Consider the following 26907-nt stretch of genomic DNA (forward strand, 5'->3'; position numbering starts at 1 on the left):
TGGTGCCTTCAGGTTCAGTGCTCAAGCAGTCTCTTTCACAGATTTCTGAATGGATAATCTCAGCCAGTTTACTTGATGGGCTCCTCAGTTTTGGATTAGAAATGGTATCTCAGACCTCCATGACTGGAGATTTTTGAAGGCTGACTTTTTCTTGGATGGCAACAAGAAGCATCAGACCTGCTCCAGAGATGGCCTTTAACAGAGTTTATTTGATACTTTTGATACCCTCATCAGGTTGTCTGATAAATGCCTGGTTCAATATTGCTGGCTAAAGGAATCAAGTTGTCTCTTCATTGCTCTGGTATTCCTGTTACAGTCCTTAAATCCAGTCCTTGTAGACTGCCCTTACACCTCTGTGATGATAGATTTCTAATTAGCATCACTGAACTAGATTTTGTAAATCATTTTTCAGAGTTTGCTCAGCCATGGCCGCTAAAATTCTCAAGGGTCTACCAAGATTCTTATCTCCAATCCTTGGACAAAGTTCAGTCTCCTAGCCGCTGAGCTGTGAGACTGAAATGATCCTGATGAGAAACAAGCCTAGAGTTTCAAGTGAAACTCAGATATACCTTGATTTTTGCTAAAACATTAAATTAAATAAAATTAATATACTGAGGCTCTGAAGCTGAATCAACAGGCAATGGATATGTTAAATTATGGGTCAGAATTAATGGAGGAGGAAAAATGTATTAATAGACTTAGGATAAATTTCTTATTTTGCTGCATAAATGGACCTTGGTTATATATTGTTAGGGCTTATGTGGTAACTAATTATCCTGAAAGAATATTTTCTAATATATACACTGTATTGTGTAGGAAGGAGCAATTCAGCAGTGAATAATGTAATTTTGCATAGTGTAGGTATATTGGGAAGGAATTGTGCAGCAGGACCATGAGACTGGTTTTATGGCTGCTTTTGTTCTGTGCTGTTACTTTTTTAGAAAATGTTCTGGGCAAAAATATTGTTTAGTGTGTGAATGGTATTGAAATAATAGAAATCAAGGAATGATAGCGTATAGGTAGGTAACAGACTGAATTCTTAGCTTATTCTTTCTGGGATTTTGTCAATTTCTACATCTTTTTTAACAAATCAAATTGCCAAACCTATGTTTTTAAACTGTAATAATATTTTGAGGTTTATGTTTTTCAATATGTCAACATCTTTACTATTTTGATATTAAAATAACATTCAATAATATTAAATAACAGTTCTATATTGCATTTAATAATGTCATGACATATTAAAGATATATTAAATATTTTCATAATTTAATTCCAATTATAAGTATGTTGGATTAGATTTTGTTTGTGTACATGTTAACCCTGCCACTCCCCGCTGAGCTCCAGAAGCTTAACAAATTAGTTAGGGCTAAATTAATTAAGATAACACTTCTGGCAACATTGAACAATTGTCTCATTTTGATTGTCCCACTTGATGCATCTTGCATTGGCCAGAGATTTGCCAGTCATCCTCCTGGAATTTCCAAAACCGGTGCTGGTTTATGGCATTGAGCGCTTTAGGTGCTCAATTTGTTTATCCAGATAGCTACTTAAAATCTAGATCATGGTTCCTAGAGGCTGCCATAACCAATCTGTGGGGTGCCGTTTCCAGTTTAGATGCAGTTGAATGGTTTGGAGTGTTTGGTTGTCTTTTGATTTTTTTTATTTTTTTTTGTAACGCAAAAGGATAGTAAAGAAGTGGCTTCTTCCACCAGTCCTGCTTCAGGACTCATGTCCCACTCCTTGTCCGAGAGCCTGTAACTAAATATGGTGTTAACTGATGTAGTGTTATAAAATGATTAATTTAAGTGCCCTTTCCTTAAGTTTTCTAATGAATACAGCATAGAGAATGCTGTAGACAGGTGATTTTAAGGATGGAGTTTTGAGGGGACTGCTAATTTATGCCCTGATCCTGCAGCATGTTATTGTGGTTCTAGGAATTTACAACACAGTATGTAAGACTTACAAGACATCTTTGTCACACTTCGTTTAATTAGCCTGAAATAAGGTTCAGAACCTTGTATAGTGATTGTAGTTGACTTCAGTTTATCTAATATATACCCAGTCCCCCAGCACAAGACACAAATAACATTTCTTTTACCTTATTACTCCTTCATGTTAGTGGATTGGATAGTTAGGAATTAGTCATTTGTCTAATTAGTCATTTCAATTAGTCATTGAAACCCAATGCTGGACAAATGTTTGAAATTATGGGGGGAAGTAAGGAGATAAAACAAACTAGGAGGAACAAATGGTGGAAGAGGAGAACTGTAAAACTGCTCGGTCGTTTTTTCAGATTTTATAAGCTATTGTACACTTACTGCCATGGTAATGAACAGGAGTGGATGATGCATGTTTTGGTGGGTTTACCTTCAAAAAAATGAGGAAGGCAGTGAGCAGTATTATTTTTATTTGATTTTCAGCTAGTAGCAACTACCTAGTATTTTCAGCTCATAGGTCTGTTTTAAATGTCAGGAAAATTAATTGTTCAGAAAAGGCTATTAAAACACGTGCACATTCTTGGAGGAGACATTTGACTGTCACAAAAAAAGGACATTGACTGACACCAGAGGGAGCTGCATTCCTGTATCCCTTTCTTAATGAAGGGTTAATTGTGAATAGAGCCCTTTCAGATAAGAGAATAAGTTATTAAAAGAATCATCAGGTGAATAATACATTCATTAATTTAAAATAAATAATAATGTATCCTCTTATTTAAGTTAAAAAAACTTGTGCACTGTAAATAAAAATAAATGCCAGTATGATGGACTGAGAAGAACAGCTAGTAAGATTGGGGGGAATATGACTTGCTTTTTGAAAATAGCAAATTTTGGTATATTTCTGGTCAATTAAGTAAGTTTTGTAAGTACAGTAAAATAAGCTTTTCACAGATGTTGAAACAATGTATCTGCAGAAGTCTATGTTGTCATTTAATTTAAGAGGCAAACAAGATCACTGATCTTTCTAATCTGGTATTACGTATCCAGCTGTGACCAAGATCCTAAGGCATTATGTTAATTGTCATAGTCAACTGTCATTCTCTTTATTATGCTACATGAAACAAGAGTAGAGTTTTTCATCAAGCAGCCCCATAATGATGTAAATTTTCTGAAGTGTTAATAATACTTTGGAATATTCATTCAATATAATGGAATTAATTTTGATTCCTTACTCTTCTAACATATTACCCATAAATTAAGTGGAGTGAGATCAGCGTTGTTTAGTAATGTGTTTTATTCTTATACTTTTTTTCACTTATATGACATTTTGTTCAATGTTATCACTTGTAATCCTGTCTTTTGTAATCCATTGAAAATTGAAGACCTATTTGTATAAAATGCACACAGAGACAGTGATATAAATAAACACACTGGCTTATAAATGTTGTATACACATATACATTCACATATAGTATTCTTTTGAACAAAGCTGTGCATTTCACTAAAAGCAAACATTTTACTTTGTTTGAAAAAGCATGCATTTAAATATACTTCGAGCTAAATAAAGAGACTGCCAACGGGCATGTAGGTAGAGACATTAGGTTTGGTGTACCACTTCAAATGCAACAGGTTGTTTTCAATGTATTTCCCATTGGAGGATTAGTGTTCATAAGCACAGGCAAATTATTCCTTGCAATATGTTTGTGACTGTATGCAACATAATGAAAATATTTTTGAGACAGTTTACTTGCAATTGGACCTCATTAATGAGGTAGGTGATTTTTAAACCTGCTGAAGTGAGGTGGATATGGATAAAACAAATTTGTAGCCTTGAAATACACCTGCAAAAGGGAAGTTACTGGATTTGAGAGCCCTGCAATTTACTTTCTATTCTATACATTGAATTTTACACTTGATTTTAATTTTAACTTGCATGTGTCTTAATATTATGTGAGTTGTCTAATTAAAATTAAATAATATATCTGAATATAATAATTACGTGAAATGCATTAAATTTTTAGTAAATATATATTAAAAGTTCAGTAATCTTGCTCTTAGTGGATCACATTTTTAAGTAATTTCTCTTGCTTCAGATACAGGTTAAAGAACATAAACTTTTCAGAGTTTCAAGACATATATTAGAAAGTCTTATGTTAGGTGAGTTGCAAGCTAAGTAGACTTTACTAACTTTCCATCTCTATTTTACTGTGGACTGGTACTTAAAGACAAAGGTTCTAAGAATGGCTGCACCTTTGATCTGCTTCTGACTGTAGCTAATAACAGATGCTCCAAGAATGACAGCAAGGCAAGCATGTATGATACTCCTACTAATCTCCCAGCCTCCAGCTTTTCGGTGTGGAAGCCTCTTCAACCAGCTGGGGTTTCTGTTTTACTAATAATGCTCAGTGTGTTTCTTTTCCGTGATTGAGTATTGTTGGTGAACTTTAATCTCATTTTTTTCAGGTCGTTTATGGGTGTCTTGAACAGCATAGGGTCCCGTTAGAGAAATCTATGAAAACTCACCTTTCTCAGCTGTGAAGACCAGTGATTTACTCCAGTCCTCTGTTTTCTACCTTTTAAGGAATTATTTATCTGTGCCATGTTGTTTCTTTTTTGTGCCACGTCTGTTAAGTTTTCCTAAAAAGCTTTGATTAAGGACTTTCAAAACTCTCTTGGAAATCTAACTAAGTAATGGCTCTCTGTGTGCTTTTAGACCCTTCAGAGGTTTCACTTTACAAAAGCTGCGTTGTCTATTTTCCAACAAGTCATACAGGTGTCTGCTAATTCAGTTCTTCATAGTCATTTATAGTAATTTGTCTGGATTTCAGGCTAACAGGCCTGTAGCTCTCAAGATGTTCCATGAAAAAAATTTTGAACATTACTGTTGTGCTTGCTACCTTTCAGCAGAGACTTACAAATCGTTACTGATACTTTACAGATCATTTTTTCCTTTTAGTTGTGTAATTTTTGTATCATCCCTTCAGGTTTTTTGAGCCTTCCACAAAGAGTTCTGGCATGAGGGTCTCTCAAATTTCTTCCACTGAATACCAGTGGAAAGTGTTAAACTAACTTATCCTCAGGGGTGTTGTCTTCTCTGAGTACTTTTTATACCCTCATTACTAGTTGGCTGTGCAGACTTCCTAGCAGCCTTTCTTGTTCCTTTGAAGGAATATTTATTATTAGTTCGCTAGCTGTTCCTCAGGCTAGTTTTTGGGTTTTATGTTTAGTATGCCAGAATTTACAATCCTTTCCATTTTCTTTATTTCTGTTTCTTTTTTTTCTATTATCTGTACATTTCTTCTGATAGTCCCTTTTATATTCTGTTGTTTGTAGTCGTGCTGGTTTTCTATTGCTATTGTCTAAGTCCTAATAAATGGTATGTGCTGGCCTTGTGCTTACTGCATAGTACCTTTAAGTAGTTTCCACAGTATCTGCAGGGATTTCATTTTTGTCCTTTTGATGTGTTTATTTTAAAATGTTCTCATTTTTATGTATACCTCCAGTTGTATTGTTCACCAAAGGCAAAATTTTCATAACTGTCCTTTCCTGTTGGACCTGTCAGAACTTGTGTGCAAACCAGGTAGTTAGGAATTTGTGAAATTCTTACTTCCAAAACCAATGTAAGTGCACAAACAGTACACAAATTATATACGCATGGTATGGTAGAAAGTTTCAAAAACTGTCATGTGGTATTTCCCAAATGTGGCTACAAATTTTGCTGTGCAGTCTGGTGATCTGTTTTCAGTGGCACTGACAGACTACTTAAGTTGAGTCCAGGGGACATTAGAAGCACTATATGGAGTAATCTGTCTGTAGACCTTTTCTCATGATACTTTAATCTCCTGCTGTTTTGGGCTAAATGTGTAATGTCCATTGAACTGGACAAGGAGAGTCTTCTTTTACTTCAGTCTAAGTTGATCAGTTAGTAGAATTTTGATCCTTCAAAGTAGGATTTGTTATTTTAGAGTGTATTTTTTGAATACGCTGCTTCTAATTAACCTGGATGTAAATATCTGATCTTCTGTATTAGAAAGATTAGAAGCTGTGCTTCATTTTCAGAAAAGTTGAGATAAATTTCACTTGGAAAGATTAGTTATTGCTCATACAGGAACAACTTCAGATGCTGGAAATCATCCTTTTATACATATCCAAGCAACTAAACAGTCCCTTGCATATCAGCATAGTGAAATCAGTTTATACCAGGTGAATATCTTCCCTGTAATGTATTAAATAATTTCATTTCTGATAAATAAATTAAAAATTAAATATTTAATTTTTAATTACTTTTCTGAAGCATTCTTAATGGGCTCAGTAGGTGTGGGTTGTTACAAACAATACTCATGCATCTTAGATTTACTTAAACAGCAGTTAGAAATCTCTTTCAAGGCAAACTCATCTCGCTGTCTTGTGGCATGCTTGATTTATTTATTTATTTATTTATTTTTAAATTTCAGGTAAATATGCTGAAGATATATTTGGTGAACTTTTCAATGAAGCACACAGTTTCTCATTTAGAGTCAACTCCTTACAAGAACGTGTAGATCGCTTATCTGTCAGTGTTACACAACTCGATCCAAAGGAAGAAGAATGTAAGTTAACTCTTGCATTAAAGATTTCTTACTTTGTCACCCAGACACCACTGATACATGAAATGGAAATTATAATAGTTTAGATAATTCTTGTAGGAACACAGCAAAAAAAAAAACCCATCATGACAAAGAGGTCCATTTCTTTTTCTGCTACAGGTTTCTTTTACAGGCTTGAGCACATTTCTGAGCTCAACATTTTTATGGTTACTGAACAGTACTGTTGTGAATTAATTTACATAAAAACTGTTACAGGAGTATGTGTCACTTCAGTAGTGTTATGTATTAGTGTTAGTAATATTAATAATACGTATTATTATGTGAATGCTTGGAGATAAGTCTTTACCTTTTTTTTTTTTTTTTTTTTTACCTTCCTACAAATTCCCATGGAATGCAACCATCTGTCCAAGAAGGGGTTTTACATTTAACTTGTTACTTTCTGTGTGGAGTTACAGTTACATAGCTCCATTTGTTGATGCTGTATGTCCCCTTGGATTCTTCCTAAATAGCTTTAAGTGCTATAAATATTGGTTAGTGCTCAGAAAACAAGTACTTCCAAAGTCAATATGGTATGCCTCATGCCTGTAAGATAGAATTTGTATGGGATTTAAGTGATACATAGGCTTTGTGATGTGATTACATTGACCACCAAATATGTAAATGCCATAAAGCTTTTTTGCCTTCCTGGATATCTGTTTGTTACCGGTGGAACTGTGAAAAGTCTTGTAACCCTAAACAGTTTTAGGATGTTCTAGACTCTATGGCTAAGACGTAGAAAGTAGAGCAACATCCTATCATGAAAAATAACTTGATTGCTTGTGAGATCCAGTTTTAAAGTATAGAAGGCTGTTTCAGTTCTGATTGTCTAGATATGTCAGTCAGGAAAAATGAAGTGTCAAACCAGGAGCATGGTCTTCAGTCTGTCTTCAGTTACTGACGTGGAAACTTCACTAATAGCAAAATCAAGCTAAGGAAGTTTTGATTCTGTATCTTGCATGACATTAATTTTAGGGCATGTTTAAAAAGACAGCTGTTCACAGCTAGTAGCAGATTCTCCACGAAATTGTGACTTGTGTAGGGGAATTCTTACATTAATGGGATTTTCCAAGTCTCTTGAAAACTAAGCATAAATCATACACATACACCTCTTTTTCCAATAAGATACCATGTTTATTATGATTGGATGACAAAAATCCTTCCTGTGTACAGTAGCAAATTGTCAGCAACTGTAATCTTGTAAGAGTGTTTATGTCATTTTGGTGTTTACCCTTGACAGCCTAGTTTTTTGTTTAAATCAGTGGGCTATATGTTGATATGGCATTCCATCTAGTATGGCAACCATTCTCATTTCAGGAAAATAGAGAGACCATTTGAGGTCACTGAGTTAAAGCATCTAAGGATGTTACAGGATAGCAAGATGGAAAATTGTACTTTCCTGCAAAGGCCTTTGATGAGTTTCACTTTAGGTTTCACTACTAAATATCCATAGCTATTTGATATTAGAGAATTGCTAGAAATATTTTTAAGTAGTATGTAGTCCCAAATGCACCAGGGGAATAACATTTCACAGTCCTGTGTATAATGTAGCATTTGCTAAACTGTATAGCTAAAGAAAGGGACAGACACTGCAATTAAAGAAAACAGGGCTGAAAAGAGGTCTACTTGATCAAGTCCAGACTGGCTAAGTGTGACTCAAATCTGATAATCCTGAATTTGTCTCTCATGCCCCAAAACGGCAGTGACTGCTAGTGCTTCAGAGGAACACGTGCATTCCTCAGTGTTCATGACTATTTTTATTAACCTAACAATATCCAGTCCTTGAGCCATACCCAGTGTTCCTTATTCACAAACATCTGCCCAGAACTGAGTCACCACATGAGGGCAAAGGAGATGAGAGGAAATTGATGTTGGGCAGTGTGCCCAGGTGGCCCAGAAGGCCAACAGCATCCTGGCTTGTATCCAAAACAGTGTGGCCAGCAGGACTAGGGAAGCCATTGTCCCCCTGTACACTGGTGGCACTGGTGAGGCTGCACCTCGAATACTGTGTTTGGTTTTGGGCCACTCACTTCCAAGAAAGACACTGAGGTGCTGGAGCGTGTCCAGAGAAGGGCAGCAAAGCTGGTGAAGGGTCCAAAGCACAAGTCGTATGAGGAGCAGCTGAGGGAACTGGGGTTGTTTAGCCGGGAGAAAAGGAGGCTCAGGGGGGACCTTATCACTCTCTACAGCTGCCTGAAATAAGGTTGCAGACAGGTGGGTGTCAGTCAGTCTCTTCCCCCCCGGTAACAAGCGATAGGACAGGAGGAAACTGCCTCAAGTTGCACCAGGGGAGGTTAGATAGGGCAGTAGGGAAAGTTTCTTCCTTCAAAGTATCATCAGGCATTGGAACAGGCTGCCCAGGGGGGTGGTAGAATCCTCATTCCTGGAGGTGCTGAAAAAACATGTAGATGTGGTGCTTAGAGGCATGGTTTAGTGATGGACTTGGCAGTGCTGGGTTAACAGTTGGACTCGATGATCTTAAAGGTCTTTTCCAACATAAATGGTTCTATGATCCTATGATTTCCTTAAAAATTAGGGATCCGGAAACTGTTTCTCCTTAAGTATCCTGTTTTGGCTTGAAATTTAGAAACTATTCACAAATGGTTTTTAGTCCTGATCTGGGCTAAAATAGCTGGAGGATATTAAGGCATGAAGGTGTGGGGAAAACATTTGGATTTATCTTCCCTAACCCTCTGTGCAAGAATTAAGCAAATTTCAGTACTTCTGCTTAGCTAACAGCATGTGTAAAATGGGCTATACTTGTAAAATGAGTCTCATTTGCTAGTTCGTTGCCAGCAGGCAGTAATAGAAGATTTAATGTGTTCCTTTGGGCCCACACTATTACACAGAGGAAGAAATTAAGATTCATTTAAAGCTAAGTGGCATGAATAAAACCAGCCCAAGTCAGATTCATTGAATGAGGTGCAGGTACTTGACAAGATGTTTCTGGTAGAGTCAAAGTAAGAAAAACCTCTGATTTTTTGGAATAATCTATGTGTTTTCTCATTTTGAATTATTGCAGTATCTCTGTGAAAGAATAAAACCAAATGAAACCAAGGCTAGGATTGTATCCTGAAAGAACTAACTCCTGGTGCACAGTCTTTCCGTTATAGGAGAATTGCTATGAACTTTGTTTGGTTTGAATTATTACACTGTTTTCAAAATCTTGATTTCTCAGAATTATCAATTTCACATTGTAATTGATTTTTTTTTTTTTTTTACATTATTCTTTTTACATACAAGTGGGGTTTTTTCCCCCTCAGAAGAGATACTAAACTTGCATACAGACAAAAAGAAATCCTCTGTTTGGTAAATTGAACTTTTATTTCAGTTGGGAAACTAGTATATATGTTTTTAAGAGTTATCATATCTGGTGTGTTTTTAGGACCAGGAAGACACATTCTTGCTAGTGAGGTGAACTAAGGTTGACATTTTCAATAGCAATGTAAGATATCCTCATAGGTCAGAAAGTAAACCTTATAGTTTCTTTGCAACCACTTTTAATTTCAGTATTTACTTTATAAATAACATTACTAAATCTCTCCATATATATGCAAATTGTGTAAGTATAATAGATTTTTATTAGTTTACCAATGTTTTTTTGAACTTGTTTGTGCCATTAAGCTTGATGTACAAGTTACTAATTTAATGTCCGTACAAATCGGACAGTTTTAAAAAGGATATTCATTTTAGCCTTTATGTTGTTCTTTTTTGAAATGCTGATGCACAGTACAGCTCTAATGTACAGTGTATTGAAGTATTAGAAAATAGTTGTGTATCACTCAGAAATAAATGGTATCATGGCAGAAGGAGAATTCATAAACTAAGAGTTTATCTGTGTATTCCGGTATTAATTTAGCAGTTCCTTAATATGAACTGCCTAATTCTATTTAAATCTGGAAGTTTAAATAAATTTAAATAACTGGAAAGGCTCTTAATCTCAAGTGCAGTGTATCACATTCTTGGTTTCTATTGCATTTCTATTACAAATCTGACAAGCAACTTAAAAAGCATAATGGCAGAAGTGCTATGGGTGAGCAGCCTGGCGTACTTCAGGAAAGGAATCAAACAATGTTGTGAATTGTATTTCAGTAGGTTTCTGGCTTTGAATACATGGCTTGTTTTTTAGTAAACATTCTGGGAATACTACCCTGTCACAACAAGGATAGTTCAGAAATCCTGCTGGATTCATGCTAAAGAGAGATTTGATGTTGTGCTATAGGCCAAAAAAAAAGTGGGGAGAAACCTAAAAAGCTTGATAGCTAATTTTGATCTGTATATTTCTGAAAATGGGAGAGTCAGACAACTTTAAAAGCAGGATACTTGGCCCATATGAGACTTAGAAGGAAAGAGTAGTGAATCCTATTTTAAGGGGCAGCTCACTGTCTAACCTCTGAAGAGGATTTTGGTGGCTTGAGTATAAATGTAATCAAAGTTAAGAACAGGGAGCACATGAGATTTGCATCATGACCTCCACATGTAGTTAATGTGGAGGATAACACTACTGTCAATTCATTCTAAAAATTTTCACCCCCAAAGTCAAGTAAAGAAAAAGACTGTTAAATTAAATTGTATAGCAGGTCACTTTTCCTGGTGCATGTCCACCTAATGAAAGTAGGATTTGAGTGCATCTCCCTCTCAAAGATCTGTGCAGATGAGCTGAACTCCAACTGCTCTACATGCTTTTTCTCCAATTTTCTTAGCCCTTGATTCAATTTATAGCTTATTTAGTAAGTAAATGAGTTTTAAATTAGTGTCCAAGGCTTAATAGTTCAGTGGGAAAACCATGGTACTGCATAATTTGTATTTTGTATGTAAAAAGAGGGATCTGGACAAAATGTCATTTGCTAAATAATGTGCAGGTCTTCTTGAGAGTCAGCAGCAGATTTGCTGCTTGATGTAGCTGGGTGATTCACATCTTCCCTAATGGGCTGCCTGGGGCTCCCTGGTTCTACACACTGCATTGAAAGCAGCTTCTGAGTCCTCTTAAAATGATTGCTCTAACATTTACATCTTCTCGTTTACCTGTAGTAGTTAAGCTACATATATTCTCTATCCAAAGGGTGTTTGAGCTGGTTTGAATTTTTTTAAATCAGTATTTGAGAAAATGTGAATTTCTTGTGTTGGGGTCAAGCCCAAAGGAGAGTAGTTTCTGTTCTGCTGAAGTCGTTAGTCTCTCGTTTAGCCACTATTAAACCTGCAGTGACCAGTCAGAAGTGTTCTCACGGCAGAGAAACCCAGTATGTGTGCAATTCTAGGCATTGCTGAAGTGAATAGTCAGTAAAAATACAAAATACTTAAAGTAGAAATCAGACTTGAAGTTTTCAGCTTCTTTAGGAACTGAATTGCACAAATCTTTATCTGAACAGAATTTTCAACACACACACACCAGTTAATTACTTTTAACTGGAATCTTCTGACTTGGTTATTCACTTGATATTGTCATTCTTTCTTCCCTGAACTTTTCAAATCTCTGGGTAAGATTTTGAACACCGAAAGGGAATTGTGGGCAGCAAAGCCCATTGATTTGTATATAATTTCCCATAGTCATTCAGTTCTGCGAGGAGTCACAGCTGTGGCATTCGAGAGTTCATGGTCATAAGAGTTCATAGAGTTGTCAGGATGACATTCTTCAGAAAGTGTTGAGAGAGCAACCTTTTGCAAGGAATATATTTTATTTATTTATTTACCACCTTTAGGAGAGCAGTATCTTTTGGTCTAGAACCTTGTCATAAATTGTATGTTAGAGTGAGTTTAAAAGAACAAAAAAATCTAGCAACATTTTTTTTTTCTTCAGGTAAGGTAAAATAAAATGTAATCTTTAATACCTTTTGAAATGTAAAAATAGCTACTCTCTCTCGGTACACTGATGTGCTCCATACCTGACGTTTACTACAAATTGAGGATTGCAGTTTAATGAGAGGCTTAACAGGATATAAAATGTTATTTTATATATGTGTATTACTGGTGTGTTCTTTTATTTAATTTGTAGTTCAGCCCCAAAGAAACGTAAGTTATTGTATATTAATTAGAGTGCAATTTAAATACCTTTTTTCCCCAGTTTGTTGTTGACTGCAAAAAAAAGATGGACTGGCATCTCTTTTTCAAAACTAAATGTTCAAAAGGGTCATAGTTTAACCTTCAGACAGAGATAATTTTTAATTATACAGAAAATACTGTGGTGTACTGGAAGTTAGACTGGCTGATATAATTCATCCAATCCAAACAACAGACACAGTAAAGATAAGCTGACATTTGTTCACATTGTGGTATGAATGTTCAACTTAAATTTTGAGATGTTCACAATTTAAGGAAATTATTTAAGACTCCATTTTCCATTCATTGCAGTAAACGCAAGTGATGTAGCAGATGGACTTGTAGGAAAATGTATCCATGTGAAATTTAGGATCTTGGGCTGTATGAAGGTTCTGGTGCTAGTTAGGAATTGGGCAACTGGAAGCTTAAATTTGTCAGCATCAAATCAAATGCCTGCAGCCTTTCCAACTCCTCCTCCTGTGTCTTGTCTCTTCTCAGACCTGAATTCATGCATCCAACTTGTTTGACCTGTCCTCTTGCAGTGCCAGTTTGTCAGCGAGCCAAAGCTAAATGGCTGGATGACCAGCCGGGTTTTCACATATTCTTTCCCCTGAGGTGGCAAGCCACGGAGGGCTTCTGTTCCGTAGCCAGCTGGCGAGCTAAACAAATGGCTTTGTAAGCCAAACCATGCACAGCCCAGGACTACGCTGTGCTTGCAACATGGGATTTACCTGATCCCTGTATGCAGGCAAGTTATATCAGTGTCATGATTCTCAGTATTTTGTGCGCCTCGTCCTTTCATTTCCTTAGTGATGTTGTCTTAATGTAGTCAGTTGTTTTGAACAATGCCATGCTTTTCAGTGAATGCTGGTCATTGGATATCAGCGCAGAAAATGCCGATAGCTGTTTGAAATTCTGCAGTGTATGTTTTATATAAAGACTGTTGCTATGCAGCTTAGTTTTAGAAGAGAAAGTAATCTACATTTATTGTTGGGGATTGATTGATTATCCTCAGGTCTGTTATCCCCTTGTACATTTTTACAAAATTTAAACAAGAAGATGGAGATGATGAATTAGACCAGCTGTATTTGCTCACTGAAGAGAGTAAGGAATGCTAATGAAGAGTTTACAGAGCAATGTATGTCTTAATACTGTGATGCTACATACTCTGTGAGCATTCTAATATTAGAACAAAGAAATGTATTTATTTATTGGAATAAATTAATTTATTTCCTTCAGAATGTACACAGGTTCAAAGACAAGTACACTACCTTTTCTTTCGTTGGCCTAGTCTCCAATAAGTTTCAGACAGTTTAAAGACTTGCAGGATTGCCAAGCAACTCTGAACAAGTATGTTCAGTGAGATTTGTAAAACCAATAACCCAAAGAAAAACCGCTGAAGTGTAAAAGAACCTAAGACTAGGGTTTTAGGTAAGGTAAACCCCAGTTCTTCTAATTGGAACTTCTGCCACAAATTACAACCTGTACTTGACAGGTACAAAATATATATGGTTATTTATGAGTTAAAAAATACCTGCAGAAATTGAGACTCCTAGCTGACATTCATATATTATAATATTTCTTTCACACACTTTAAAAGGCTTCTGAGCAGCTAATTAAAGGTATTAAAAAGAACAAAAGACACTGTAATAAAATAGAACCTAAGGCTAAAAAGGAGGAAACTTCTCCAGGAACACACAACCTTGCCAACTATAGTAAGCCTCAAAAGCCAAACTGAAAATCAAATAAATCCCATCTTTAGCCTCAGAAAGGATGCTGCCAAAACGCTTAGGTAAGAAGATAGAACATTCCAGGAATTACAAGCCCTCTGGAAAAAATCCTGCTTTCTGCCCCTTTGTGATCATACCATAGAAATCCAGCTCTGTGTATGCGTACATACATACAAGTGTACACACACATATGTGTTACAGGAACCAGAGTAAAATGCAGTTTTGAGCTTAAACAGATGAAGTCTTCTAAAAAATTGTTCCCGAAGGCCCTAGGGATACAGGAAAGGGGCGGGGGGTGGGGGGTGTCCTCTCATTTTGAGTAAAGGGGCGCTACTATCAACCTGTTTGTATAAAATAAACGTAACTATTTATAGATAAAATGCATGTGCTGAAAATACCCTCTTTGCTAGTATGTCTTAAAACTGTTTTCAGTATTGTTTGAGATTAAATTTTTAAAAAAGCCCAAACCAATGAAAAGGTCTGCTGCTCTATCTAGTGAGAGTCTAAGGTTGGCTGCAAGGTTAGTCTTGAGACACAGCTGGGCTTCACAGATGTAGTAACTGAAGATCAAGGAGGGAGAAAAATATAAGACGTAATGGGTACAATGTTTCTGGAATTAAAAGTGCAAGTTTCATCAGTTTTGGTCACTTTTCCATTAATCTTTTTTCTAAATTTTAGCGATTGTGAAATAGAAAAATATATAGGGGCTTTAATAGCAGTAAGTCAGTATATTTCAAGTCACTGTTTAATCTACTGCATTCACCTAGCACCGTGTCCCTTTGAAACACACATAAAGATAATTAATTATTCCTAACTACTGTGCTTAAACATTTAAGGTGTCTCACCTGAATTAAACAGAGAAGTCTCATCTCAATTCAACAGTCTGACTAAAAAACATTTGACTAGTTTCATGTGTTGGAACATAGCATCACCTCCCATTAAAACTCACTGACATCAGTAGCATAAGCTTGAATGATTTGCTGGTTTGGCATCTCAGTGGGCCTTCAGTGGAACTGCTGCCTGCATGCAAGGAAGGCAGAGTTTGGCTTGCTGATAGTATAAAGGTGAACTCTATACCTCAAGACAGAGAGTAATTTCTTAGTACCGAAAGGATTGTGAAATGGAGTTGGTAAATGGTATCGGGTACTTCTGAACTACAGAGTGGTATTTTATAGCTACAGTAAACAAGTTGCTGAACAACTTTGGAGGGGCAGAATTCTGATATCTATCCAGGTGGACAAAAACTTCCTGGTGAAGCTAAGCAGAGGATAATGTGCTAGAACATCACAAGCATGTTTTGCACAGTCTGACAATATCTTGCTGTGGCAGTAGTGCTATATGAAATTATATTTGCTGTAAAATGCATAAGATACTAGAGGTAATGCTTAGTATTTATATTCTAACCACCATTAAGCAATTCCAGATCGGTCCCAGTAAACTTTGGTGGGTTTTTTAAACGGTAATACCCCCTTTCAGTGTCACTGCAGGACATTACAATGAGGAAAGCTTTCCGGAGTTCCACAATTCAAGATCAACAGCTATTTGACCGCAAAACTCTGCCTATTCCTTTGCAAGAAACTTATGATATTTGTGAACAGCCTCCTCCGCTTAACATTCTCACCCCTTACAGGTTAGTAAAACAAAGTTAATCAAAACCAATTTCTAGCTTATTTTATGCAATAGAGATGCTGTATCCAGGCATCTTGCTCATGTTGAGTAGCACTTGAGTATTTAAGGAGCCAGACTATAAAACTGTGAAGCTGCTGAAGGAATGCAGGCAGCAGAAGACATTGTAAACATTAAAACTACTCCACTTGACTCAGATTTTACCCCAGTGTAACAATGGTTAAGAAAAAGCTATTTTTATTATCTGTGTTTATTAAACTGTATAATGCTCTTGAATGTTAAGTGAAGAAAATAAGCAGTTAAGTATGTAGAAGGAAAGATCTCTAATGGAAATGAATGTTGTTTGGTGCCCCAAAGTCAGTTTGAATCATAGTTGAACACGAGCAGCCACACAAATGTGTTCGTTATTTTAAGTGCAATATTTGAGTCACTGGAATGGGATTTATGATATTGCAGCTTGTGTTAGAGTTACTTTCCTAGAACCAGACCTTGAATACAAGGAAAGATAGTAAAAAATGATGGCACAGGAGGTCAATGTTCATCTTTTTAACGTTCAGTAAAATATTGCAGGGTCTGAGATACTAGGTATTCTTTGTTATGCCTTTCCTTTGCCTTAAATGTTTGGATTCATGTGTTGTCGGATAAATAGTATGCCTGATCTGTGTCATTGTATTTCAGGGATGATGGAAAAGAGGGTCTGAAGTTTTATACCAATCCTTCATACTTCTTTGATCTGTGGAAGGAAAAAATGCTGCAGGACACCGAGGACAAAAGAAAAGAGAAGAGGAAGCAGAAGGTATATATGTTAGCTTTACATAGCTTCTGGTTGTTTTTTCCTGGAAAGGGTTTACTTGCAGTTATGGTACTTTTTTTGGTTATGCAATTAATAACAATCCAAACTTTACAGAGTCATCTTCATTCAACTAAAGCTACCGGTATTCATTCAATTCCATTAACTTTAACAAATAAATATAAAAATAATAATAACAACAACAACAATAATAGTAAAATAATACAAAAGGGCCTAGAGGTTTCATGCTGTCTTAATGAAACTAACAGCAGGTTTGCCAAAACTTGTAAGTCTTCTAGCAATGACTCAAAAAGGAAAAAAAGGAGGAATACAGCAAGAATAAAGAATCTTACTGAAAAGCATTTTTATAATACAAAATTCTAACAATCTCACAGGTGAAAAAGCTTGAATGACATTCTAATGGATATGTTTACTCTAAACCAAAAAGAAATCAGTAGGAATAGAGCACTTTGTTTATATTTTCTTAAAATAAAACACTTCTGCAAAGGTAATGCTACTTTTTTGTTTCATTGTTATTCTTTGTATTTCATACACAGAGACAGTAAATACAAGTGTCAGATTCATAATTTCATTTCAGACTTAGAATAAAAAGCTACTTATACAGTTATTTTTCTCTGTATTATTCAGCTAATTATCCACTAGACTGAAGTTTCTGCCTCTAACAAATCATTTTGGTTTACATATTGTCTTTAATACTGAAAGTAAATTTTTCTTGTACTTGAATTGGGATTGGTTTTCATTATTTTGTGGCTGATGTTTAAATGCAGCTAATTAAAAAACACTGTCTTAGTTGTCAGTTTTGTTTGCACAACTCTCCTACAGCAGAAAAATCTAGATCGCCCTCATGAACCAGAAAAAGTGCCAAGGGCACCTCATGACAGACGGAGAGAGTGGCAGAAGTTAGCCCAAGGTCCAGAGCTCGCAGAAGATGATGCTAACCTCTTACATAAGCACATTGAAGTTGCTAATGGCCCAGCTTCACATTTTGAATCAAGGTTCCTTTTTATTTTTTCTATGCTTTATTAGGTACAGATACTCATAGTGAACATGCTTAAGGAATGGTAAATGATGGGATGCTACTGCTATTATTGAAATGCACTGGAAATCATTGATTTAGCTCAACAAAACCTCAATTTTAAAATACTTAGTGTGTCCTTAAAGGAGTAGTTATTATCTTGCTATTTTTAAGTGTAGCGTGCACCTTTGGAACTCATTGTATCCTTGTGGATGTGTTGTTGTCTGCATCTGGAAGATGGTGTAGCGTCACTGCTGCAAGCTTGCACCCAGGTGTGTCACTATATTCCCGTCTTGACCTACAAAATCCTTATTATTCCAGTCTCTTGAGTTTTCTTAAGCAGACACAGCCAAGACTAGAAGATGGGTGTGATGTGAACAAACATCCACTTGGAACTCAAATGAGAACACTGAGCTTCTCTTTACTCTTGAGCAAATCCAAGATTTGATTGACATTTCTGGTTATAGTCTATTACAAAATCCAACCTGTTGGATTTTCGTTTCACAGCACGTTATTTGCTGGTGGCTAAAAGTAGCATTTCATATGGTACACATCTGCTGTGTTTACGCTTCTGGTGCTTGTGCAAAACCAAGTCTGTTTTACCAGCCAAGAAACGTCTGATAGGAAAGAGGCTTGACAAGCAGTATTGGGAGTTCTGGGGGTATGTTTTTGGGGGGCTTGTGGTTCTTTTAATTAAGAAGTATTCATTGTCCTCCAAAAACTAGTTACATTTTTCCCATATCCTTTGCTGGCCAAAAGCGTACCATAAGAGAGTGTTTTGTTTAGCTTTGTAAGGCCTTCAAACAAAACTTACCAGTGACAACTCTAGGAGATAGTGTTTGCTGTCTGAAAAATGGAAAATGTAGAAAACTTAGCTCAGTTCAGAAAGTAAAAATGGTCTCAGTGCATTTCACTCAGTAGGGTACAACTCAGGTTATGGTGATTAGCATTTTTCTGTGATGCTTTGTAGTATCTTATCTTTGTAGACTGCTGTGACAAGTTGTTGGCAGAAACATCTACTTTCCTGCTGTCCTTCTGTTGTGTTGTACATCACATTCTGCATTAGACACTTGTTGAAGGACTGCTTTTATATACAGGCAGGAGTCTGGCCTAAATCTTGATTATCTCAGTACCAGTAATGCAATTATAAATAATGCTGTAGTGCTTGGGAGCACTACATGTGCAGAGCATGTTCAGATACAGAACAGCACCAAGCTTTGGATTAACAGGGTAAGAACTTCACCCCCAAAGAATTTAATAGTCTTAGATGCTACAGTGGTGGCAGTATGTGGAAATGTAGAGTATTGCTTTACTTGTTGGAAGGTGTTCTGCAAACACACTTCCTCTGGATTCAATAAAGAATTTTTTTAAAAATCTTTCATTGAGTAGTTAATTAAAATTTTCTAAGTGATAAGGTCCTTGAGATGTGTCTAAAGCTGTCATCAACAAGTATGTTTAATCATCTTTCTTTACCGCTACTACTCAATAGAGGTTTAGATTATCTTCCTTATAGCTGTTGTATAGCTACAAAGTATTAGGTCTAAAGTAATGAGGTCTCTGTATATATTGGAATGTAGGTCCTCTGACAGCAGTTCAGCTAAATTGTTGTGTTCTCCCATTCTAACATTGATGGATGTTTCATCAATGTTATAAAAGAATATGGTTGCATATATGTAGAGACTGAGGAGCAGAAAAAATTACTGTCTGATTCATAATACACTGGTATATATGTGTTTCTGATTGTATTGCTGTGTTTACTTAACTCAAAATAATGTGACTAATAAACACTAAGATCACACACATACTATAGAAATTGTCTGATATACCTATCAAAACCCTTAAACCTTTGAGCTGCTAGAAGCAATGGCCTGGAAAATGGGGTAAATTATTAAAAAGCCATGAAGTACAATATGCAGCATCAGTGCAGAGGAGATACTTGCATTCAGAAATCAAACTGAAGTATAGGACTGTAGCTGAGGGCACGAATACTTTTACTAAAGGTTAAATTGGATCATTTTTTGCCATTTTCCTACAGATCTCAAGCATATGTGGATCATATGGATGGATCATACTCACTTTCTGCATTACCCTATAGCCAGATGTCTGAGCTTCTGAACAGAGCCGAGGAGCGAGTGTTGGTCAGACCACATGAACCACCACCACCACCTCCAATGCATGGAGCAGGAGATGTGAAACCTGTGCCTCCTTGTGTTAGGTACAAAGTAGTCGCGCCACATGCAGGTTTATTGGGGAGTTTTAGTTCCTGCCAACCCTTAATAGTCACTAGTATTATTTCCATGCAAGCCAAGCAGTACACACATCCTAGGGGCTGTGTCAGTCCACAGCCCTGATGTGTCTGCAGCTGCAGGGCCACAAAGGAACCAGAGAGAAAGGGCAGCATCTAAACCCGGTAGGGTACCATTGTGGGGACAGGCCTCACCTTGCCATTAATACTGCGACCGTGTCGCCTTCAGAGTTAAATGACAAGACAAGCTAACTGTATGGAAAATGTTTCTGCAAGAGATGTTAGAATCTCAGGATTTCACTTTGGAATTTCTGAAATTTGTAAAACTAAGCTGTGTTTCAGCCTACATAAAAGGAAGAATATATCGCAGTAAGACAGTCAGCTGTCAAAACTACATATTCATCACATTTGCTAAATTGCGAGTGGGTTTTTCTGTTTCTTCCCCCAAGTTTTTTAATTTTTTATTTCTCTGTGCCTTTCCAGAACTGGATATATACTTAGAGTATTTTCTAAAGAAAAGCTCTGGTTGTCACTGCCCTGTTGTTTTATATGCAAAATCTTACTTTATGGTCAGGTACATACAATTTGGAATAGAGGACAGTTCATTCAGACACAGTTATTACATCAGCAAGACTCTTGTAAAGACTTGTCTTTTTATGTTCAGGAGATCATACACAGAAATGCCTAACTCTTTAGATCAATTTTCCACAACAGCTGAAAGAAATCCTCTGGTGGTCTTCCAGGAAAATAATTTTACTGTTCTCTTTTGTTTTCTTCAATTCACCTATTTGTTGCAGTGTAATGAGTATCTAGCTTATAAATATACCTCTATGTTCAAAGAATTGATGACCTTTGATATTAGTCTCACTCATGTCATCAAACCACAAATACGTATTTCAAATGTAACTCATCTTCATTGCTTCTACTTGGTTTTGGGTTTAAAGTTCTGTGAATTGAAGCCATTAATGAACTGCTAGTTCCCTTACTTCAGAAAAATAATTTGCATTTACTTAGGGATGGGAGGGGAGAATTATACTACTATAGGAAACCTTTGCAGGTTTGTATAAGAGCATATACTCAGTTAATAGATGAATTTGAGCAGAGGTCTGTTGGAAGACCGATGCATACTCCATACTGAGAATTAGATTTCCTTGTATATGAGGTAGGTATGTCACCATAGTACATAAATGCTCTTTAATGCCTAGCGTTCAGTATTCTTTAGTTGCAGAAGTTAATCTACTACTATTTTTTCCATTCTGCAGCTCTAATAACTTTGTCCTGTTATTGGATCTTTCAGTTCTACTACTGGCTTGGTAGAAAATCGTCCTCAGTCACCAGCAACAGGCAGAACACCAGTGTTTGTGAGCCCCGCTCCTCCTCCACCACCACCACCACCTCTTCCATCTGCCTTGTCAACTTCATCATTAAGAGCTGCAATGACTTCCACCCCACCACCCCCAGTCCCACCTCCACCACCCCCTCCTACAGCTGCTCTGCAAGCCCCAGCTGTGCCACCTCCACCAGCTCCTCTCCAGATAGCTCCTGGAGTCCTACATCCAGCTCCACCTCCAATTGCTCCTCCCCTAGCACAACCCTCACCCCCTGTCACTAGAGCTGCCCAAGTGTGTGAAGCTGTACCTGTTCACCCCGTTCCTCCACAAGCTGAAGTACAGGGACTTCCTCCACCACCCCCACCTCCTCCCTTGCCACCTCCTGGCATTCGACCCTCCTCTCCTGTCACAGTTGCAGCCCTTTCTCACCCTCCTCCTGTTCTGCACCCTCCTCCCACAACCGTTGTCCCTGGCCCTCATGCCCCGCTGATGCCTCCATCTCCACCATCCCAAGTGATTCCTGCTCCTGAACCCAAACGCCATCCTTCAACTCTTCCTGTAATCAGTGATGCTAGAAGCGTTCTGCTGGAAGCAATACGGAAAGGTAATGTTTGGCTGTTATGGGGCAAAAAGAACCGTCTCAGGAACTTCCTAAATACACGTTAGCTTTGAGAGCTGGAATATTTCACATGTGTAAGAAGTTAGAGGAATGTATCTGAAGTCTGTTTCTGCTTTTTATTCTTCATGGCATACGCTTTGCCAAGTAGATTTTTTTCAGTTTGTAATTGCACTTATCAGTTGTTTAGATTGGATGGCAAAACTGGTTTTCTATGGAAGTTAGATTTTTTTATTTTTAAAAAAGTATATGTTCATAGACGATCTGTGGAAGTTGTATCTTCATTTCTGTTTACCTGAAAGCATGGCTATTTCCCATAACCTACAGATTGTGTAGAAGAGAAAAACATTTTTTCACAGACTGGTAGATAAAAGCAGAGCAGATCAGTTGGCATCATACGACAACGTATAAATGACATTCAGAAATCATTGCTCAAGACTTAAAGCTGTTAAGTATCTGATCTTGACATGTCTCCACACAGTACTGGAGCAGTCTTAACTTACAGGGTGCCCCACTGGCAGAGTGCACATGAATGGCAGAGGTGCAGGGCAGGGTTCCTCTGACGATCTAGCGAGGAGCTGTACGTACACGCTGTACTCTTCAGCTTACGTGCCTATGGCCAGAAAAATCCCCACTGCACTGTGAGTGCTGCTGTTTGACCGTGTGGCATCCTTGAACAGGTAGTACTCAAACCGTTTTGAGAAAGATTGCTACATTCTTCTTGGTTTTCCTCTGCACCTACAGCACAGTACAGAATCTGCAGGTACTGTAATACCAGTAGATAGGCTATAATACTAATTCAGAATATTTTTGAAGTATCTATGTGCAGATGAATTGATAATATCACTGAATCTGAAGAAGTACCAACAACAGTTGAGTACAGCAGTGGTGTGTGAACATTAGTAGAGAATGTCAGCAAAAAAACTAATAAAGGAGAGCTGGCTGGTACAATTTAGGTGATCCCTGAAAGCGCTTTTGGCCAAGTCTTGCACAATAAACAAAGGCTTTAGTTACCACATCTTAAATTCCACCTAAGGACCTGTGCTCACGTTGCCAGTCAGTTGACAACAGACAGTATTAAGCACAGGATGTAGGTCATATTTAGATTGTGTCAGTCTGTGGTGTCGGTGAGTATGAAACCAAAATATATAACCTCCGTCATGTTTTTAAAATTCCTGGATTTAACTTTCTCATACTGTTGGTATGTGTTATTTCTCCTTTGTGTTTGATCTTTAAGTAATACTTTATCCCAAACCAGGTCATTACATGATCAAAACTGGCTTGCAAGAGGACCTGTTTTGTTAGGATACTCAAATAGCTGTAACTTTTAATTGAAATCATGAAGAGAAAGTATAGAAAGTGCCTGGAAATACAAATAGAAAAATGGCTTAATCACAGTGGTACTAAAATTGGTGGTGTATTTTTAATGGGAAATCAGAAGCAGGATATTACATTAGAAGGACTGGTGATCTAGTGTGCCATTCCAGTTGTGACATTCCTGTCTTTAGAAACTTGACAGGGAACCTCCGAGGGGGACAGTGTCCTCAGCCTCCATTTTTGCTTGCAAAGTATTTTGTGAATCATGAGCTAAATACTTTGTATAATGATAAAGGAGGAGAGTAATAAGTTTCTGATTTGATGTTCTTTAGGTATTCAGCTACGCAAGGTTGAAGAGCAACGTGAACAAGAAGCTAAACACGAGCGTATTGAGAATGATGTTGCTACTATACTTTCTCGTCGCATTGCTGTGGAATACAGCGACTCAGAAGATGATTCAGAATTTGATGAAGTGGATTGGTTAGAGTAAAATTATTACCTTGCTGTACACTGCAAAATTGAATGCTAACGTCCATTGTGGTGCTTGTTCTTTGAAAGTTTAATGGTCATTTCTAGTGTTTTTTGTATTCTTTTCTTTCATAATTAATCCATGTTTTTCTACGTTTCAGTTTACAAAAAGCTCCTAGTGCATCTTTGAAACTAAATGTTTTACAGTGGCTTTTCTTACACATCTTTTTTGGAAGAACATACTTTGTTCCAATAGACCACTAAGTATTAAGCATGGGCAGCTGTTGGTAGAGTAGCAGTTTCAATTTTTTGGCATATCTTTACTGTGCACTTTGTGAATTTTAAGTTAATGAAGGCAACTGAGATTGACATTCCAAGGGCAGCTGTATGTACTAATGAGCCTTACTCCACTTCTGATCGTGTTTTAAAACGTTAAACCTAGCTATCAAGATATCACTGCCTCGATTACATCTGTACACTAAAAGTACATATAGTTAGCAGCACTGAACACACTGAAAGGAAAATGGGTATTTGGGGGTTTTATTATTGTTTTATTGTTGTTTTTAAATAATTATGGCCTTATTTGAATGTTTAGAGAGTCCCCTTCCCTTCTTCCCTCCCGGGTACATATTGTGTGGTACTATTTTTGCCTGCATAATAAAAGTTTAATTTTTTTTTTCTTGTGAAATCTTTTGACTTAAACATGCTGTGTAACTTATGTAACTGTTAAAATAACAGTTTGATTTAATAAATGGTTCATTTTAAATGTTCCTGGTTGTTGCTTTTTCAATGAAGGCTGCTTTTCACTGGTTACCTGAGGGATCCTTGGATTTCAAAGATGTAGTTTGTGGTCTACAAAGTTACAATAACTATTCTGCGCTTGATCTAATGACCCGTATTAAACAAGAAAACATGTAGCATCAAATGATGTCTATATGCATATCTAAAAAAAAAAAGCTGAAATCTCACTGTTATCCAGTAGTTTAAAAAAATTGAAAACAAAACTGGGAGCTTGTGGCTTATATGATTTAGGATTGTTTTTTAAAAAAAAACTTTTACCTTCACTGTATCTTGAGGAGATTAAGCAGTCACATTTATGGTTAATGAAAGATGACAAAGAACATGGGTGATACTGCAAAGTAATTTTGAAGTGCTATCTAGCAGCGTACCGCATGTTGCACGGGGCTTTTTTGTTTCCCTTCTGTGGAATAACTCCTTCAAGTCTGAGCACAGTCAAAATCCTGTTGACAAGGGAAGCGTGAGAGTGTGAAGAGCACACTCTTACCTTGTGAAATCCTTCCTGGAAGATGGAATTGTATAATAGAAGAAATGTTGAAAGTCAGAATGACATTTCTGGAAGTGGAACGTGGAATGTTCTACAGGCTGCAGAACAGTTTACAGGGACAGGTGGTTATTAACCTACTCTTGGGACTGGGAAAAAACAGGTACAGACTGGAGCAGGAATACTGTACAACTCTTGCAACTTTACTGTCACCATCTCAGCCTCTGCTATAATTTTGTACATGGCCTGCTATATTCAAGATTTTTTCCACTACAATAGTAATGCCTTTGCTGTGTTTGTGGGAGAAAAATCATTGTCACTATTTGTGAATCTGCATCTTTATCGGTGTAGTTCTTCTCTATACACTATTCTCTTTGATACTTCTCTTCAAAATAATGCCATCTGGTTTATTCTCCCATTCTTGCTTAGCTTTCAAAGTGCATGTTCTTCTTAATAGCTCATCGTAACATTAAAGAAAAGATGTCAGAAGTACCACTGTGTGAATATTTAATGGTGTTTAATCTAGGTGTTTCCTTGGATCTCAGTAATCCTGAATTGCTAAATCTGGCCCAGTAACTAAATGTGAGAGATGCCATTTACACAGCTGGAAAGGACTGAGATTGTCAAGGCAAAGTGCAATATACACCCCTGCAGCTGCCCTTTAAGCAGGGAGCCAGATCTACCTGTTAGGCAGCTGAAAGAAGAGTGCCTAATTGCCACGTGTAGGTAGTTCTGCCATTCACAAAATTACTTCTCAACTGATGTTTATACCTGTTCCTTGCTAAATCTCTTAAACTCCTGATTTTCCTGGTGGTTATTATAGACAGCAGCTTACATTGTCACTTAAATGGAGCAGCAGCATGTCTGTGCCTGGGCTGTGACTGTTCCAGGTAGAGGATCTCATTGCACCATAGGTGTGCTCAGAGTGCAAGCAGGCACTGTGAGCTGGGTATAACTTGCCTAAAGCAAGGAGAGAAGTTAGAGGGGAAAAAAAAAAGAACGACAAACAAAAAACACACCCCCAAAAAACCCAACAGAGGAAAAGAGAAAAAGTGAAAGAAATGAATGCAAAAAGGCCCTTACATGAGTGCAGTTATCCCACAGTGGACTTGAAGGTATAAAAAATAATCCTTATTGACAAATAGTTGTTACTGACCTGTTTCACTGTCCCAGTGATTGATAATATCCCTTCCAGACTGGTACCCAGGGCAGGCAAAGCCCTCATTTAGTATGACACAGTCACACCAAGTAACGAACCTTGTCTGAGAAAAGTCAAGAGTTAAATTCAGTTAACATTTTGAAGGTGGAATTCTTGGCCTTCTGCCACCGCTGCAGCTTTCTGTCATAGCAACTAGCCCCCAGATAGCAATAGTGTGATTCACTAGTAGCGAGAGGTGATTGTTGAATTAGAGTATTTGCATTTACAGATCTACGCCGAGCAATGCATTTGCAATCTCGGTGATTTGTGTCCCTCTTACTGTGGTCTCCGACTGCCCTTCTCGTTTGGTGGAATGCTGTGCAGAGGGCTGCTGGGCTCTTCATGCCTGTGATTAGGTGCCTAATAGATTATTGATCGCTTTGTCTTGTAAGGTACTAAATCAAGTCTTCTGTATTGAACTGTTTACAGAGTCTGTTGTTTACTTCTGTACATTTGCAGCAGCTGATTAAAATCGAAGGCTCAAAGCCTGCCACAAAAATAATGTGTTAGTAACGTTCAATATGAGTGAAGAGAAACCTTTGTTCGACTTCACACCTTTCTTGAACTGTAACCCAGGACAGTTAAAAATTATCTACCTCTCCTACTGCAAAATGGAGGAGAAAAGAACAAAATAAAAAGCATAGCAAGAACAACAAAAACAGGTACTTGG

General features: G+C 37.2%; 1 protein-coding gene across 8 annotated transcripts in view; it reads left to right on the forward strand.

Annotated features, from left to right (window-relative positions):
- WASF1 (WASP family member 1) overlaps positions 1–26039 on the forward strand; it is a 101761-nt gene extending 75722 nt beyond the window's left edge. For 6 of the 8 annotated variants that reach the window (XM_080388183.1, XM_080388188.1, XM_080388184.1 and 3 more), the window contains exons 3-9: positions 6395–6529; positions 15805–15958; positions 16633–16750; positions 17588–17760; positions 19816–19995; positions 21323–21960; positions 23622–26039. In XM_080388183.1, the coding sequence (XP_080244309.1) occupies positions 6395–6529; positions 15805–15958; positions 16633–16750; positions 17588–17760; positions 19816–19995; positions 21323–21960; positions 23622–23779 (1556 nt within the window). In that variant the 3' untranslated portion in view covers positions 23780–26039. Of the gene's footprint in view, positions 1–6394; positions 15959–16632; positions 16751–17587; positions 17761–19815; positions 19996–21322; positions 21961–23621 lie in introns of all 8 variants that reach the window. The other 2 variants (XM_080388189.1, XM_080388190.1) reach the window with 2 other exon arrangements.
- Positions 26040–26907: the final 868 nt, after the last annotated feature.

This window comes from Falco punctatus, assembly GCF_963210335.1.
Source record: "Falco punctatus genome assembly, chromosome: 5".
Taxonomy (NCBI): Eukaryota; Metazoa; Chordata; class Aves; order Falconiformes; family Falconidae; genus Falco; species Falco punctatus.